General features: G+C 50.8%; 1 protein-coding gene across 4 annotated transcripts; it reads left to right on the top strand.

The window, feature by feature from the left end:
• The first annotated feature begins 971 nt into the window (after positions 1 to 971).
• Lztr1 (leucine zipper like post translational regulator 1) lies at positions 972 to 17143 on the top strand. Of its 4 annotated transcripts, NM_001108326.2 has the most exon segments (21): positions 1248 to 1476; positions 1882 to 1944; positions 3708 to 3764; positions 6896 to 6975; positions 7321 to 7429; positions 8729 to 8812; positions 9644 to 9701; positions 10493 to 10632; positions 11514 to 11715; positions 11969 to 12124; positions 12489 to 12599; positions 13209 to 13301; positions 13434 to 13529; positions 13611 to 13776; positions 13998 to 14167; positions 14300 to 14456; positions 15116 to 15242; positions 15329 to 15478; positions 16054 to 16159; positions 16236 to 16316; positions 16478 to 16807. In NM_001108326.2, coding segments are annotated over 21 exon segments (2514 nt in total). In that variant the 5' UTR covers positions 1248 to 1285; the 3' UTR covers positions 16595 to 16807.
• Positions 17144 to 18320: the final 1177 nt, after the last annotated feature.

The following is an 18320-nucleotide window of genomic DNA, read 5'->3' as shown; positions in this document are numbered from 1 at the left end:
ATCTGTGTCCCAGTATAATTGGGCCAACACTTAACAGCTAGGCATGATGTGACACATCTGTAATAGCAGCACTCAGGCAGAGGTAGGAAGGTCAGAAGTTTCAGGCCATCCTGGACTACATGAAATCTTTTGTTTTTAAAAAGCTTCAGAAGCCAGAGGCAGCTTTTGTATTTGTCCACTTAAGGGAGACAGGAGCTGGGTCCTGCAGACTCCATACTGCCCACAGCAAGCTAAGCTGGTATAATAATAGTGATAATAATAATAATTATTATTAATCACAGCCAGGAGGTGGTGGCACATGCCTTTAATCTCAGCCCCTGGGAGGCAGAGGCAGGCAGATCTCCGAATTCAAGGCCAGCCTGGTCTACAGAGCTAGTTCCAGGACAGCCAGAGCTACACAAAGAAACCCTGTCTGGAAAAAACAAAAATCGAAAATCACTTCATTGTTATAAACTCACAAATATACTCTGTTGGATTACAGTAGTCACCCAAAAACCTATCCAGTCCCACTCTATATATCAACTTTTTTGTAGTCAGGACAGCCATTGGCTTTTATAAGCTCTTTTTTATAAGCTCTTACAAAAAAAGTTAAAACTAGACCAATTAACTAATTAACTTTATATCCATTTCACGACTACATGTGTTCCTTTTGCCTGAACTTCCTGAATCATCATTTCACAGGCGACTCAGCTGGCAATAGACTACAACTTAAAAAAACCACCGATTGTGCTGTAGCCTAGTGGCAGAGTGCATGCCCATCAAGTCCTGGGGTTCAAAGCCCATCGCAGAGAGGACGGAGGGAGAGGGGGACAGAGGGAGGGCGGTTGGGGGACATAAGCAGAAGGTGTTGGACAGTTGAGCCGCTCGCCTGCAAGTCGGAAACCTCATCCTGGAGGAGGGCGGGGTGGGGGGGCTTCCGGGAGATGGCAAAGCCCGACTACAAGGCATGCCGGGAGCGTGTAGCTCGCCGCTGCCTAGAGAATGTTAGTGGCTGACTATAGCCAGACTGCGTTTCCTGAAAGGGGAAACCCAAGCCGAGACTTGGCCAAAAATGCTTTCCAGAATGTGACGTATCGATACATGATAATGCGAGGAGCCTGGCTACCAGGTTCCTCGACAACCCGCCGCGTCGCGGGGAGCGCTAGGTTTGTCGGGAGGGCGGACAAGCTGGCCGGAAGTGCTACACCAGGGGCGCAGGGCCCTCTGGGAAGTGTGGTCCTTTGACTTGGCCCGGGCGGTGGCCGTGAGTCCTGCAACCTGGTGGCCTATTCGGCCTGAACCAGGGATGGCAGGCTCCGGAGGCCCCACTGGGCCCGGGGCCTTGACAGGAGGGGTGAGCTCCAAGGTGGCTCCGAGCGTGGACTTTGACCACAGCTGCTCAGACAGTGTCGAGTACCTGACGCTCAACTTTGGACCCTTCGAAACTGTGCATCGCTGGCGGCGCCTCCCGCCCTGCGACGAATTCGTAGGCGCTCGGTATGCAGTGTACAGGGGATCCTGAAGGCACTGGTAGTAGGGACGAGAGCTGAAGTTTTAGGACGGGCTCTAGGGGAGAGATCCCTTGTGATGTCTTGGAGTATGGATTGGTCATTCCAAGGCTGGGTTCCCAGGGAGTAACACCATAGTGACCCTAGGTAGGGTACCAGACCTGTGTTTCTGAGGATCCTGTTTGGGTCCCTGAGCTGTGAGGTATGAGTGGGAAGTCTCCGGTGTGTCAGGCGTCCTTGCTGTCTGAAGAAACTGAAGGATCTCTATAGATCTTAGCGGTTGGGAGGCTTTATCCAAACTTAGGTGGCAGCAGAGATGTGTAGTCTCATTTCTTGGGTGCCAGCCAGAAGAGTCCTAGTCTCACCACTCTTCACCCCTTTTATCTTTTTCTAGGCGCAGCAAACACACAGTCGTGGCGTATAAGGATGCCATCTATGTGTTTGGCGGAGATAATGGGTAAGTTTGCCTGTTTTGATGGTGGCAGGGGATGATGACAGAGAGACAGACCTGTTGTCTGAGAATGGGAGTTAGTAGCCCTGCCTTGTGAGCCTCTGTTTCCCCATGTGTGTGGTGCTTTGTACCTGATTCCCATGTTATGGTGAGGAAGATCCTACCCTTAAAGCCCTTTCACCCATCACTCAAATGGCAGCACGTGCTCAGTACGTGGGAATAAATGCCCTTGTTTTAGTGAGGAGATATAGCTTTGGAAGAAACACGTGTGCTCTTGTTGCTATCCCTGCCTGTCACTTTTTTCTTTCCTTCCTCTTGGGCCTAGAACCTGGCACTACAGCCTTGGTCCTGTAGATTACATGAGGCGGCTGACCTAGAGGCAGTGAGGTTTCAGGACTCTCTCTATTAGGACATGCAAACTTGGCTCACATCCGCAGTCTCTCTCCAAGAGCAGTTGGGGATTCATGTACAACTGCATGTCAGAGCGTGCTCCTCAGTTCACAGCCCTGTAATGTCCCCATCTTCTCTGTGTAAAGACCAGTCCTAATAGGAGGGGTGGCCTCCTTGTTAGTGCTGTCCTGTCTCTCTGGTGGCCTTGTATTTGGATTGTCCCCAACCCTCGCTACCCAGCCCTTGTACACTTCCGTCTCCCTTCTAATGTCCTCACGGATGAGGCCTTGTGTCCTCTTACCTCTTCCTGTGCCACTTGCCCCTGGTGTTGGCTGTGATCTGTTTTCATACTCAGTTCCCTACATCAGTGTCCAGATGTACCCATTTACGGAGTAAAAGAAAAGGACGAGCCTTAGTAAGAATTCATACACCAAAAAAGACTGGTGTCTAGCATAGGGTAGTGAGGATGTCAGGACCACTGTCCTCAGCTTCTTCTGGAGCTGGTAGACAACTGGTTGGTAATAAGCAGAAATGCTTTCTTTCAGTATGCAGTTTCAAAAGAAAAGGTAGAGAAAGTCAGTTACACATCTGTTTGCCTGTGACTTAGGATAAATCAGGGTGTCCTCCATTAAGAATGGAAAGATGAGTAGCAACTTTGGTATTAGAAGCTAAGAGCAAGGAAACCTGGCAGTGGAGATGGGGCCTGGTCAGTTAACTTAAATCCTTCAGGGTTACATCAGTGGGGGCTTCCTTATCAAACTGACTCAGACAGACTGTAGTCTCCTGGTTTTAGGGGAAACTGTTAGGTTTTGGGGTCAACACCAAAGAGATACCCTGCAAAAGCCTGGCCCTGGAGGGAGTGCCTCAGCTCCTGTTGGTTCTCCTTTCTTCCACATTAACAAGTTGGTAATATGCCCAACTTGCATATTAAATGCAAGCTGGCCCAGTGAGCAGTGGAATTACTTTTGATACAGTTGTTATGTCAGATGGCAGCCGAGGGAAAAGCATGCAGGTCTCCACCATTGTTTGAGACAGAATGTTGTCATTGTAGGGCAGCCTTGGAAGGAAGGGTTCAGTGCAGGATAGGACTTCTCGGGGCTGGGCGAGCTGCGAATGAGGACTCCAGCTCTGGGCCCTTGAGTGGGGTGCTGGTGGTGCGATCAGGCTGGCCTTGTCTGTGTGAGAGCCCTAGTTGCCCCTACCTAGTCACTAACTTTGAGCTGTGGACATTGACAAGTTGTCTGACAGGTCAGTGAGTCAGGTCCTTCTTGCTGCCTCCAATCCTAAGTGGATGCCCTCTCCCATCTTAAAGATCCTGGTGAGGTAACACCTTGCAATATCCTGGCTGCTGCAGCTCTCTCTCTCTGACTGCCTTTCAGGAAGACGATGCTCAATGATCTCCTGCGGTTCGACGTGAAGGATTGCTCCTGGTGCAGGTGGGTGGCCCCTGGGCTTCAGGACTCTGCCTGTCCTGGAGAGCAGCATCACTGGACCAGATTCACTGGCTGATAGAGTCAGCTCATCATGGAGGTCCAGGGAGAAATATAACAGATGAGAGCCTGGGATGGCTTCCCTTCTCATGGCTCTCTGTGAGAATGCATGTCTTAAGTTATCCCAGCTCCTGTGAGCTATAGGCTGTCTGGTCTAGTTGGTGGTAAGTAGTTTCTGACTTGGGAGGGGCCTTCAGTCACCAGAATGTCCTGGGCCAGGAGCTGCTGTGGGATCTCAGGGCATGGACAGGCCTCAGCTTGGACAGTTTTCCCAGAGTTCCACTTAAAGGCTGGCAGCATTGCCTCTTGTCCCACCCTGTCCTCATAGGGCTAGTTTCGTGCCAGGAGACACCACACAGGTGTAGAGTATGCAAAACCTATAAATGGCAGCCTCAGCTGTGTGGCCATGCACAGGAGCTACCTGCCTTCTGTGGGTGCCACATACTTGTGTTTTCTGCAGAAGACCCAATCTGGCAGCAGCTTATAGCTCATGGGAGATGCAGTCCTGAGGGTCAGGATGCACTGGGCTTTCGAGCTCCATCATCTGTTCACACAGGAGCACAGTGCCACACAGCCCCTTCTGCTGCAGTCTGTAGGGCATGCCCCTTGGTCCCCCGTAGCCGTCCGAGGTAGGGTCTCTTAACAGAGGAGGATTCAGGGCTCCAGAGATTGTGTGACTTTAGCCAGGCTGGGGAGCTCCACTTGGCATCGTGCACTGTCTTAGTTAGGGTTTCTGTTGCTGTTCTTGAACACCATGATCAAAAGTAACTAGGGAAGGAAAGTGTTTACCTCAGCTTACAGTTCTATGTCATAATCTATCGTTGAAGGAAGTCAGGGCAGGGACTCAGGGCAGGGATCTGGAGTCGGAAACAGAAGCCATGGAGGAATGCTACTTACTAACTTGTTCTCATGGCATGCTCAGCCTGCTTTCTTAACCACCAGGGGCACCTGGCCAGAGGCGGCCCCACCTACAATGAGCTGAGGCTTCCCACACCAATCACTAATAAAGGAAATGCCTATAGGTTTGCCTACAGACTGATATTATGGAGACATCTTCTCTGTTGTGTTTCCCTGTTTTCAGATAACCGTAACTTGTGTCAAGTTGACAAAAACAAGTAAAAACTACAAAACCCACAACCAACTAGGATACCCACCTCTGCTTAGTCTCCTTGTAGCACCTGCATAGCATCTGCGAGAGTTCCTCTCCCACTTGATCTTCACAACTGCTATGGATTCTTTATCTTTTCCTTTGCTGGATACAAAACCCAGGGATTAGTGCGTGCCAGGCAAGCACTCTGCCTCTGAGCCGTCTCTCCAGTCTTCCCTTCATTTGTTTGTTTGTTTTTTGAGACAGGATCTCATGTGTACCCCAGACTGGCTTCAGACTTGCTGTGTAGGTAAGGATGACCATGACCTCTTAACCTGCATCTAGCACCTGAGGGCTGGGACGACAGATGCTTGCTACCATGCCTGGTTTATGTAGTACTGGGTATCTAGCTCAGGGCTTTGGCTAGGCAGGCTGAGGCAAGCTTAGTGCAGGCTAAGCAAGCACTTTACTCATGGAGCTCCATTTCCAGGTCCAGTCCTCAATTAATTTTAAAGATTACTCTGACTGGCCAGCAAGATGGCTCCACAGGTAGAGGCACTTTCTGTGACCTGAGTTCTGCCCTCAGAACTTGATAGAAGGTGGAAGAAGAGAACTAGCTCTACACAGCTGCCCTCTCTTGTCCACAGCACACACATGATTCACATTTACGCGCACACAGTACCAGACAAAAATGAAAATCACTTCGAAGACTTTGTAACTGTTAGTCAAAAGTTGCTTAAGAAAGGCAGACAAGGTGGTATACAGCTGTATACCAGCACTCAGGAAGCTAAGAAAAGAATTGTAAGTTCAAGGACAGCCTGAGTTCAAGACCCCCTCCCCCAGGTCTAAGGCTGTAACTCAATGGTAGTAATGGTTGCTTAGCATGTTCAAGGTTGGGTTCATTACCCAACACTGCAAAAATATCAATACAGTCAGATATGGTGGAGGCAGACACTTAACATTCTAGTTTTGAGGGGCAAGCAGGACCTTTGCAAATCTGAGACCAGCCTGGTTACATAGCAAGGCCTTCTCAAAAATCAAGCAAAATAAATGGCTTAAGTTGAGTATAGTGGTGCATGCCCATAATCCCAGCATCCTGAGACCAGGACAAAGTCAAATTCTGCTGCCTACTTGAAAAAACAATTATAAAATAACTTCCAAATGATTAAAAAACCAATAGTCCCAGCCAGGCCTCACCAGCGGCTCACACCTTTAATCCCAACCGTCAGGCGGAGTTCTGTGAGTTGAAGCCAGTCTGACCGACATAGTGACTTCTAGGCCAGCTAAGGCTACATAGTAAGACTCTGTTTAAAGGCGGGAAAGTCTGGCATGGTGGCTTTTTAATCTCAGCACTGGGGAGGCAGAAGTAGGTGGATCTCTGTGAGTTTGAGGCCAGTCTGGTCTACATAGTTTCAGAATAGCCAGAGACCCTGTTTCAAAAAATTTCCCGAGAGGCCTCTCAGAGGTGTTGAGTGGGTGGGTGCAGAGGGCCTGCCACAGGAATGTCAATGCCTGCTACTTTGGTTTTCTCCTGATTCTTGATGTTTTAAAGAGTTCAATGAGGGAGACGACACCTTTGAAATACAGCAGCAAAACAAAACTGACCGCCTGACATATATCTCTCCTCCCATCTTGTTGGGTGGCTGAGGTAAAAGGTTGCTTGAACCATAACTCAGAGGGGAGCTTGGGCAGCATAATAATAACCTGTCTGAAGAATTAAACTGCTGCAGTCATGGGGATGCCTCCCTCTAATTCCCGTATTGAGGAGACTGAGATAGGAGGATAAGTTGGAGGCCAACCTGGACTGCGTACCCTGAGTTACATGCCAGCCTAGACTACTTGCAGCAACAGCATAACTTGAAAAGGAAAGGAGAGGGAAGGTAGGTTAAAGAGAGCTGGGGGAGGAAAGAGAAAGCATGGAGGAATCAAAGGCTATGTGGCTTGGACTGTGTGGCTGAGGCCTCACGGACCTCACCCTGTGCTTCTCCAGAGCCTTCACCACCGGCACTCCTCCAGCCCCCCGGTACCACCACTCAGCTGTTGTCTACGGGAGCAGCATGTTCGTCTTCGGTGAGCAGCCTCTTGCTCTCCTGAACCCACAGACCTCTTTCCTCCCCCCACCTCCAGCCTCCCAGGCTCTCTGAGCAGCAGGGCTCTCTTTCCCCTTCCACGTCCATGGCAGTGCTCTGGACCTCTGAGCTCGTGGGGCCAGCTGAGTCCTCTCTGATGGCTAGGGCGAGCACCATCAGTCTGCCCGTCTCTGCATCCCCAGAGTGCAGGGCAAGTTAATTTGGGTGGGAGTTGGTACCTGAAGTTGGTACGTTAACCAGGATCCCGAGTTTCTACCCACGCCCACATTTAAATACCAGAGTAGTACCCTAGATATAACCCGTCACTTTCGTTCTACTCGCCCAGGGGGATATACTGGAGATATTTATTCCAATTCTAACTTGAAGAATAAAAATGACCTCTTTGAATACAAGTTTGCAACTGGCCAGTGGACAGAGTGGAAGATTGAAGGAAGGTAAGAGATTCTCCTGAGAACCCTTATAGTAAGCGAGGCCTAACGGTACTCAGCCTGGGTGGCCTCCTGCCATCCCACACAAGGAGCCTTTGGCTGGGAGACGTTCAGGTCATTAATTGCTTAATTTTCATCACTGTGAGTCTGCTGAGGGTTTGGCTAGGCAGGAGGTATGCACAGGCGGGGAGCACAGCCTGCTCCCGGATTTATAGCTCCTTCTTTCCTGAGGAAGAGACTGCCTGCCTTGTGAGCGCAGCATTCTCCTAGCAGCTGGGAACGTGCTGTGCCTCAGTGGACCCAGATCTCTTTTGGTTGTACTTGGTTTTGTTCTCATAGCTGGGATGTACCCAAGACCTTGCTGGTGCCAGGCAAGCTCTCTGTAGTTCAGCTGCATTCCCTACATCTGATTTTTTTTTCTCCCTATCTTTGCGACAGGATCTCATGTAGACTAGGCTAGCTTTGAACCTGCTGTATATAGTTGAGGATGGCCTTGAACAGGGGTTACAGGTGTACTGTACAATGCCTGCTTTTTTGTGGTGTTGGGAATCAAACCCAGAGTTTCCTGTGTGTTAGGAAAGCAACCTACAAACTGAGACATGTCCCCGCCCCTTAGGGGGGTTTTGGTTTGGTTTGGTTTTGTCTTTGTTATTTGTTTTGGGTCAGGGTCTCACATAGTCCCCCTGACCACAGGCTTGCTGTGTAGCTGAGGCTGGTCTTGAACTTCTGGGTCTCCTCCTTTCATGTCCACAGTGTCAGCATTTCAGACGTGTGCTATCATGCCCGGTTTCAACATCTGGATTTCTTACACATCGTGTGCTGTTGTTTGTGTGCAGCCTCAGCACTGCTCTTTGAGCCCCAGTGTCAAGGCAGACGTGGCCCTACCTGCTCAGCACATGACACATGCAGCCCCACACTGCAGCCTATCCTGATGACCTCTTTCCTCACCTAAAAATAATAAAATTAAAAATATATAAAATCATATATAAATATTATGTTATTTAAATATATAAATTATGTGTACACATATACACATATACACATACTAATATATATGTATATATTTATATATATAAAACTTTTTTTAATTGTGTTTGGGTATTTTGCTGGCATGTATATCTGCATATCGTGTGTGCCTGGTGCCTGAGGAGACCTGAAGAATTCCCTGGAATTGGAGTTACAGGAATGGTTGTGAGCTGCCCTGTGGGTGCTGGGAATGGACTTGGGCCTTCTGAAGAACAACCAGTGCTTTTCCGTACTGAGCCTTCTTTCTGGGCAGCCCTCATTTTTTTCTTTTTGTTCTAGGTTGCCTGTTGCCAGGTCAGCCCATGGGGCTACAGTGTACAGTGACAAGCTCTGGATCTTTGCTGGCTATGATGGCAATGCCAGGTAGGTGGGTAGCTGGCCATGTTTCCTAACTCTACATGCCTTCAAGGGCAGAATAAGTTCTCTTGGCACCTAAGTACTCAGGCTGAGGTAAGTTACCCTGGGAAGTTTTGAGTGTCTCAGGAGATGGCTGTGGAGGTAAGACTTCTGACTGGAGCTCCCAGCCAAGTTTGTAACCCCTGATTTTCTCAGATGAGAATATTTGGAACTTACAGGAGGGGCCTGGAAGCAGGAAGCATCTGGGCTCAAACCCAGCTCTGAATTCCTATGTTTCTCTATTTGTTATTTTATGCTTTGCTTTTGTTTTAAGACAGTGTTGCTATTTATGTAGCCGTGGCTGTCCTGGAACCCTATGTGTAGATCTGACCGTCTTCCAACTCAGAGATCCTCCTTCCTCTGCTTCTTGAGGCTGGGGTTAAAGGTGTGGGCCTCCACACCAGACTTCCCCCTTATCTTAGAAAAGTGGTTTTGCTGTGTTTGTCCAATAACCAAAGCAGCACGTGCTCATTCTAAACTTGAGCATTGCAGAAACTAAGAATGGCCCAGTGGAGCAGTAGGTTCTACATGTCAGTTCCCTGTCTCAGGTGTCTCATTACCTCAGATGTTATGTGTAAAGCTACTTCTGTATTGGCTGATCAGAGAGCAGCAGGGAGCCAAGTCAGGGATTTGATGCAGCATCTTCTTCCCATGGAACACCTGTGTTTCCTTTTCTTTTGTTTTATTTTTCAAGAAATCTGGCATAGTTGTCCCCTGACACACATGGTTCTTCCTCAGAGCTATCCCTCTTTGCCAGGCTCAGGACCAAAGGATCCTGACTCCTCTGTCCTGATGCAGGTTGAACGACATGTGGACAATTGGCCTCCAAGACCGAGAGCTCACATGCTGGGAGGAGGTGAGGGCTTCAGAGAGCATGCTGTGGGTGGGAAGTGGGGCACTGGGGGTTGGGTTGCAGTATTGAGAGGTGGGGGATAGAGGAAGCTGGTGTGCAGGCGCGAGGTGCTGGAGGCAGGTGTAACAGGCTGTCTTCTTCCCTTACCAAGGCCTAGCCTCCTCTCCTCCTTGATCTTCCCTCAGCCCAGTTCCATTATTGACTAGAGACTCCAACTGGTCTGGGGTTGTAGCTTAACTGATAATGCAGCATACATGAAGACCCAGGTTAGATCCCCAGACCCAGTACTTGGGAGGTGGGTCAGAATTTTAAGGTGATCCTTAGTTATAGAGTGAGTTTGAGGTCAGCCTTGGCTACATAGAGAATTCTAGGCTAGCCAGATCTGTACAGTGAGACCACCCTGCCTCCAAAATGAATGAATGAGTGAATAATAAAAGGCTTTGGAGCTAAGGCTGTAGTCCAGGCTAAAGTCTGTCTTCGACCCTAGCAATGAAAGTGGAGTTGAAGGAAAAGCTCTGAGTCCGGGATGGGCAGGGTGCCATACGTGACAGATGTGTTGTGTGAACACAGTGGCCATGTTTGGCTCACTGCTTTCCCTTGGAGCTTTGTTTCTCTTGTAGAAATTGTATTTTTAGCTCCAAATTAACCTTATGATTTTAGCCTTAGCTAATGAGAACGGGCTGTGTGGGGAGGTGTGATGGGGCTGTAAGCTCTTTATGTGTATTCATTTCAAAGTTTAGCATCGTGTAACCTCAGGCCTTCGAGGCCCTGGCTGAGCTGTGCCCATACCCCAGGTGGCCCAGAGCGGTGAGATACCCCCATCCTGCTGCAACTTCCCTGTGGCTGTGTGCCGGGATAAGATGTTTGTGTTCTCAGGACAGAGTGGAGCCAAGATAACCAACAACCTCTTCCAGTTTGAATTCAAGGACAAGACGTGAGTTCTCTAGGTCTTGAGGAACACTAATATGTTGATGCCTATGTCTGGTAACTGTTGTGATCTCCTAGTTTCCATATATAGCAGGAACACACAGCCTGGAGTATGGGTATTTAGCCCTGAAAGGCCTTTGGGTTATGGTTGTAGCTCAGCAAGACATGGCCTGAATCAGGGTTCCATGGCTGTCCTGAGTGGGAGGGATACCCACCCCTGCACTGTGTATGGCTTGCTCATTGCCACTGCTGACAAATGTGACCCGTGCCAATAGCATGTGATAGCAGAAGATAGGCAGGGTAATGTAGGCTCTCTACCTTCCTTTGGCTGCTGTCTATCCTTGGACCCTATGATAGGGTTAGCCTCTGGCACTGGAAGTAACAGAGGAGCTTGGGAGGGGACTCCACAGTTACCCCACAGGTCAGGGTAGAAGGAAGTAGCAGAAGTCCTGGGCAGAGGGAATAAAGTTCTGGGGCAGCACAGAGCCAGATGGAATAGCCTGCATCTGTTTTGGTTCTTCTGCTAACTTAGCAGAAAAGGAATCTGTTGGAAAGTCCTGGGAGGAGCATTAGTGCCTGGGCAGGGGTCTCCCATCTCTACTGTGTGGGCAGTGAGCAGTACAGCTCCATTCCCAGAGCAGAGACTCTGCCTGTCACTGCTGTCCTCTATGGTGGTGGGAGAAGAATGAGTGGGTGGAGTCCCACGGTTGGTTGCACGGAGTTGGGTAGGGCCAGTACCTGAGCTAAACAGGTCAAGAGATGCTGGACACAGAGGCCTGGGTCCCTTTAGACCATGGGCTGGCACTCCAAGCACTTTAGGGAGACTTCGTAGGAGGATCTTTTGTGGGGAGCTCCCACCCCAGTGTTGGTTCATGGTCATGGCTCCAGGTGGACACGCATCCCTACTGAGCACCTGCTTCGGGGCTCCCCACCCCCACCACAGCGGCGCTATGGACACACCATGGTGGCCTTTGACCGTCATCTCTATGTGTTTGGGGGTGCAGCAGACAATACACTGCCCAATGAGCTGCACTGTTATGATGTGGACTTCCAGACCTGGGAGGTTGTCCAACCCAGCTCTGACAGTGAGGTGAGTCTTGACTGGGTTCCCTGGGTTTCATATGGTCAAGAGGAGCAACTTGAGAACCTTCAAGGCCCTAAAGCCTTCAGTTTTTCCTGCCCACGTTCTATCTTGTGGCACTGGGCTGCTATCCTGAAGAGCTCAGGGAAGCATTTTGACCACCATCACAGCTTTACTCAATGTCTTGTCCCTCCTCTGGAACCCTTAGCAAGCTCTGGAAGGGAAGATGGCTTATTCCCTTCTTGCATATGTTTCCTACAAGGTTGGTGGGGCTGAGGTGCCTGAGCGAGCTTCTTCTTCTGAGGAGGCATCTACTCTAACCTCTGAAGAGCGGAGCAGCTTTAAGAAGTCCAGAGATGTGTTTGGCCTAGACTTTGGCACCACTTCAACCAAGCAGCCAGTCCACCTGGCATCAGAGGTGAGTGTCAGGGACCCTTATTAAAATTACATTAGTCTCAGAAGCAGGAACTTTCACAGATGGGTAGCACAGGCTCCTGGAGGAGCTTGCTCAGGTCACACAGCAACACATGGCTCTGGGAGTCCCAGGATTTATCCTTACATTCAGTGAGGTACTCTGGACTAAGTATTCCATAAACTTGGAGTTAATGCACAACCTGCCCTGCCCTCTGCCTCCCCCACCCCATCACCCCAGCTTTCCTCCACACCTGTAGGAGCACCCAGGAAACATCTGTCCAAGGGACTGGGATCTTCAGCCTTTCTTTCCTGGCCACATGGACCCAGTGTTGGAGACTTGGTCCCATCCCATTGCTTGTCTTTCTCAGCTGCCCAGTGGGAGGCTCTTCCATGCTGCTGCTGTCATATCTGATGCCATGTACATCTTTGGGGGCACTGTGGACAACAACATTCGCAGCGGGGAAATGTACAGGTTCCAGGTAAGTCGCTAGTGCTTCTGTGAGCCTGCTGGGGTAGATGGCCCAGTGAGTGTGACACGTGGGCAAAAGTACAGGCCATGGCAGGGTATGTAAATGTGCACAGTGCTGCCTGGGCCTCTCTGAGTAGCCTGGGGAGAGGATTAGGGGTGCTGCAGGCCCAGGTAGACAGAGAGAACCCCAGGGAGAGAGAAGGGAGCCTTCACAGAAGAGTGGCAGGTCAGCTGGCAGGACCAGCAAAGCCATGGGCTAATCCAGGCTCTATGCTGGGGACTCCAGAGAAATCATAGCAGCCTGTTCCCAAACCTAGAAGAATTGGTGGTTAGGACAGGGACTTCTACCATAGTAGAAGCGTGGATAAATCTGTTTCAATGGTGGGTAGGGGTGGGATGGGGTTGCTTAGCAACCTGGGTCCAGGTTTATTAGAAAGAGTACAATCCAACTAAAGCTTAGAAGCCACTGTCAGTGAGAGACAGTGATGTGGGAGGCCCTCTTGGTCGTGGCCAGAGCAGGACAGTCCTCAGCTGGGCTCACCTGACCCCTGGCCTGTGAGGTCCCAGGGTTGGCTGGTCTCCAGCTTTTGTTGCTCGCTCACTGGTTCTCCCCCTGCAGTTCTCTTGCTACCCAAAGTGCACACTGCATGAAGATTATGGGCGCCTATGGGAGGGCCGCCAGTTCTGTGATGTGGAGTTTGTGCTTGGTGAGGTAGGTGACTGACCTATACCAGCCTCACCTGGTGTATGTGCTGAGTTGAACTTTGCCTTGGCCTGCTGGACCCTGTCCCCTGCAGCAGGGGGCCTGTACTTTCACCCATGTGTCATTCATTTTTTTATGCAGAAGGAAGAGTGTGTGCAGGGTCATGTTGCCATTGTCACTGCAAGGAGCCGGTGGCTTCGTAGGAAGATTGTGCAGGCCCGAGAGTGGCTGGCCCAGGTCAGGTCTCCTTTAGCCCCCATGACTGGGAAGCTTTGCCCACTGTCTACAGGGGTTCCCTGAGTTCCCTTTTCCCCACAGAAGCTGGAGGAAGATGGGGCCCTAGCTCCCAAGGAGGCCCCTGGCTCAACTGTGGGCAGAGCACGGCCACCCCTGTTACGTGTGGCCATTCGTGAGGCTGAGGCACGGCCATTTGAGGTGCTCATGCAGTTTCTCTACACAGACAAGATCAAGTACCCACGGAAAGGTCTGCCTGGGATGTGGGTGATGTGTACCTAAGTGGGGCATGGGCAGTGGAGCCAGAGGTAGTGTGCCTGAGGCACAAGTCAGTCACCCTTGATGATGGCAGTTGACATGCAGTCTAGCTGCCATCTTGCAGCCCTGACCTCTTCTTCATGAATGGAGCCTGGGCCCTCTCCTAGGCCCCCCTTTCCTGGGGCGCCTAGGCTCAGGGACTTTTTGGTGCAGGCCATGTGGAAGACGTGCTGCTCATCATGGATGTGTACAAGCTGGCACTGAGCTTCCAGCTGTGTCGCCTTGAGCAGCTGTGTCGGCAGTACATCGAGGCCTCTGTGGATCTGCAGAATGTGCTGGCTGTGTGCGAGTGCGCTGCCAGGCTACAACTGGGCCAGCTCAAGGTACTGGCTGCGATGCCTGCCAGCCCAGGCCTTCCCGGGTAGGGTGGGCACGCTTGTTCCTCACTACAAGCTCTGTTGCCCAGCCTGAGCCTTGGCCTGATTCCACTCTCCTGTTGTGTTTGCCTGTCCCAGGAGCATTGCCTGAACTTCATAGTGAAGGAATCCCACTTCAATCAGGTGATAATGATGAAGGAGTTTGAGCGCCTCTCATCCCCACTGATTGTAGAGATTGTTCGTCGGAAGCAGCAGCCACCCCCTCGCACCCCCTCTGATCAGCCTGTGGACATTGGTAGGGAGTGTCCTCTCTTCAGGTCCTGAGTGTAGGGAAGTGGTGAAAGGCCTAGAACTACTTACCTGCCAGGCCCTTGGGCTAAGGGTGGCTCTGTGACCCACCCAGGTGCTCCCAGGCACAGGGACTGGGAGGGACAGGGGCTTTTAATAGTAAGCTGTGTGCCAGCGAGCCTGGGTACCCATGAAACCCACTCTTCAGGGCGAGCTGTGCCTTCTCTGGTTGGCTGGTCAGATCTCATGTCTTAGGTCAGGTGAGTGAGGCAGCTGCAGCTGGGTATGGCCCAGTCCTTCTCATTGTACCCACTGGAGACTGCTAGCACCTTCACTGCCCCAGCTCACTTTGGGGCTTGTATTGACTGATCCTCACCACTAGCATGATAATCCAAAGGCTGGGTCTGGAGGGATGTGCAACACAAGACTGGCAGCTGGAGATACAGGGTAGGAGATGAGGTATTGGTGCAGCATCCTTGAGGGCCAGAGCAAGGACTGCCGTTTCCAGGTGAATGGAAAGCCCGAGGAAAGAAAAACTGGCTTGGGGAAACTTTGAGCAGGGCAGTAACACTGGAGAGGCAGTTCTTCTTGGGCCAGAAAACAAAGGTAGCCTCTTCATTCAGGGTCAAGGGGGAAGTCTTCTCAAGGTCCTTCTATACTCCCCAGGCACATCTTTGATCCAGGACATGAAGGCTTACCTGGAGGGAGCAGGCTCAGAGTTCTGTGACATCACACTACTGCTAGATGGCCACCCACGGCCGGCCCACAAAGCCATCCTGGCTGCCCGCTCTAGGTATTCGGCAGGCCTGTGAAGGCAGGGCAGGGCCTTGATGCTGACTTTCTTCTCCTGAGAACTGGGATCTACCTCCCTGTTTACAGCTACTTTGAGGCCATGTTTCGGTCGTTCATGCCAGAGGATGGGCAGGTAAACATCTCCATTGGGGAGATGGTTCCCAGCAGACAGGCCTTTGAGTCCATGCTGCGCTACATCTACTATGGCGAGGTCAACATGCCCCCTGAGGACTCACTGCATCCTTTTACATGTTGGGTCACCACTGGGGAGTGTAGACATGTTTGAGTCCTGTGGCTTTGTTGGCTGCTGATCTTGGCTTGGTACCTAATTCTAGAGCAGTGCCAAATGCTGGTACTGGGCCTACTGGTCTCCACAAGCTCCAGGCAGGTGGGCAGCAGGAAGCAGCACTTTCCAGTTAGCTTAGTTGATTCTTAACCTTTACAACTGTAGGAGACAAGTGGGCTAGTTACTACTGTTCAACAAACAGGAAGTGGACAAAGTCATTCCTTGTGTTCTCTGTCAGTAGTCTTTGAACCTGAGATGCAAAGATACTTGTGGGACCAGAGAGGGCTTGGAAAAATCCTGGGAATAATGTGCACATGAGAATGAGAGGATTCAGGCGTTCTTTGGACCTTGAATGGGGACTCTGAACCTGAAATGGTTCAGAACCAGTTTAGAGAGCAAGCCAGCTGGAGTCCTAACTGGAGCTCTGGTTTCAGGGTTTGTGTAGATCTCAGGACGACAAGGGATGTGGCAGGATGGGTAGATGCAGGTGAATACATGACTTGGCAGCTCCTTAACTTTTATCCAGCTACCTGTTTGCAGCCCCCTACTACTATGGCTTCTACAACAACCGACTGCAGGCATACTGCAAGCAGAACCTCGAGATGAATGTAACAGTGCAGAATGTGCTGCAGGTAATGCTTAATACCCATGGACATGCGCTCCTCCGGGTTGAGCTGGGGCAGGGCCTCATGGTTCCTGCCATTGCAGATTCTGGAGGCAGCTGACAAGACACAGGCACTGGACATGAAGCGGCACTGCTTGCACATCATTGTACACCAATTCACTAAGGTCAGGCTCTGGCTCTCCCCAGCAGGCCTGGGCACCTCTTGGCCATTGCCCACTGTCCTTAGACAGCCTAGGCCGGAGCAGGCTGGGCCCCAAGAGGACTTCTCTGCCCACCCTGGTCCTCCTGGGATTCTCGTTTCATCTAGTTTTGGTCATCTGTGCAGGTCTCTAAGCTGCCCACACTGCGGCTGCTGAGCCAGCAGCTGCTGCTGGACATCATAGACTCCCTGGCCTCCCATATCTCTGACAAGCAGTGTGCAGAGCTGGGTGCTGACATCTGAGGATCTCTATGGGGACCCTACCTGCTTCAAGAGTGAGGACACCCAACCAATTGGCCACATCTCCACCTGCAGAATGATCACACCTGTGAGGTCAAGGGTCCTCAGCTTCTACAGAGCACTGAGGTGTATAGGAACTCCCAAAGCCTGCATCTCATTGAGGACACCAGCCCTACAGGGAATGGCAAATAAAGCAAACTCCCTTTCTAGCTGGCATCTCTCTGTCAGGAGCCATTTTGCCTGCTTCTGTGAAATCCTGCCTATCAGGCAGTCAAGTCAGGCCAGGGTCTGCTGGCAGATTTTCTGGCCTGCTGACTCATGAAGGGTAAGAGGCGATATGCTTGAAGCTCAAGGTGAGGGGCTGAATGCTCTTAATCTTGGAGGAAGGAACAAGGAGGCCTCCAGATAGGTACAGATGTCCAATGTCCATCAGCCATTGACCCTGCTGGCTTGTGACTTTGTTTCCCAAGACTGTAAGGTATATAGAGCCTATGAGAATTATTAAACTCGGAGCTGCTGCAGTACTGACTAGACAGCCCTCCCAATTTCTAACCTTTGTCTCTGAGTCTGCCATCTTCCCTATAATCCTCATCCCCCCCTCCCCCCAGAGGACTGTTTTGTACTGGCAGGACAGGTGTACTTCTCCCAAGACCAGGGTTGAGGGACACTACCCAGTGGTAGAAGGACGAGGGATGTGGCTTTGTGGTACCAGCAGGTGTGTCATGGATCCATCATAGATTCCTACTGTCAGGGATGCTTGGCAAGTTACTCTAGCAATAGATTATACCCCACGCCTTACCCAGAAGTTACAAATGGGGATCAGTAACAGTGGTCAGATCTTAAACATGACTTTGGAAGGTTTTCTCCCAGACCACAGGACAGTAAGCATAGCTCAGCCTCTTAGAAAAGCTGCATGTTCTGGCCTACCCAGTGTACATATTTGGGCCAGAGAAAAAGCAGAGATGTTCCCATATCCATGTTCTGTCATGGACATGCCTCTATTATAGCTGTGGCAGTGCTGCTTTCACACTTGCCCAGCACAGCTGTCACCCTGGTGTGCCTTCCTGTAGCATATGACAGTTCCACAGCTTGGGAGATTCCCTAGATGTGGGTTTAGTACATTTTCCCTGTTCTGCCCATGTCAATACATGGCCTCAGGCACAACGGAGAGAAAACTGCATACCTGAGATATCTCCTTCAAGCCCTGGACTGTCCTTGTTACCTGACAGCAGGCCATGACAGCCTATGTCCCAGCACAGCACAGTGGACCTGTTCTTGAGTACAAGAACCTACTCTGTTCTATTTCCTAGGAAATCAGGACTGATTCTGCTTGGTTCTTCCTGGCTTTAGAACACATCTCCCTTCTGTGCTTCATTCACCCCATGCTTTGGAGCTCTGACAGCCAGGAAGTGGTCTGGTTACAAGATGTGCTGGGAAGAGAGGGAGGTACCAGGCACAAGCTGAGGCTGGTAGCTGACTCAAGCAGCAGTTAAGCTGAGTGGAGGGTGCCAGGCAGGCAGGCTCAACTCTTCCATACAGGGTACAAATAAACATATACCCAGGGCCCCAAAGAGAAAACTTTGAGGGCTGGAGAGATGGCTTAGTCGTTAACAGTACTGACTGCTCTTCCAGAGGTCCTGAGTTCAATTCCCAACACCCACAGGGTGGCTCACAGCCATCTGTAATGGGATCCAACGCCCTCTCCTGGTGTGTCTGAAGACAGCGACAA

Source organism: Rattus norvegicus, chromosome 11 (genome assembly GCF_036323735.1).
Source record: "Rattus norvegicus strain BN/NHsdMcwi chromosome 11, GRCr8, whole genome shotgun sequence".
NCBI lineage: Eukaryota > Metazoa > Chordata > Mammalia > Rodentia > Muridae > Rattus > Rattus norvegicus.
This window is presented reverse-complemented; position numbering and strand designations above follow the sequence as displayed.

What these genes read in the sequence shown, in the direction of transcription:
- Lztr1 (XM_006248707.5), top strand. Translation starts at nt 1,286, where the DNA reads ATGGCAGGCTCCGGAGGCCCCACTGGGCCCGGGGCCTTGACAGGAGGG. An exon ending in CCCGAGAGTGGCTGGCCCAG is followed by an intron (nt 13,530 to 13,610) that starts GTCAGGTCTCCT and finishes TTTTCCCCACAG; the next exon opens with AAGCTGGAGGAAGATGGGGC. An exon ending in GATCAAGTACCCACGGAAAG is followed by an intron (nt 13,777 to 13,997) that starts GTCTGCCTGGGA and finishes TTTTTGGTGCAG; the next exon opens with GCCATGTGGAAGACGTGCTG.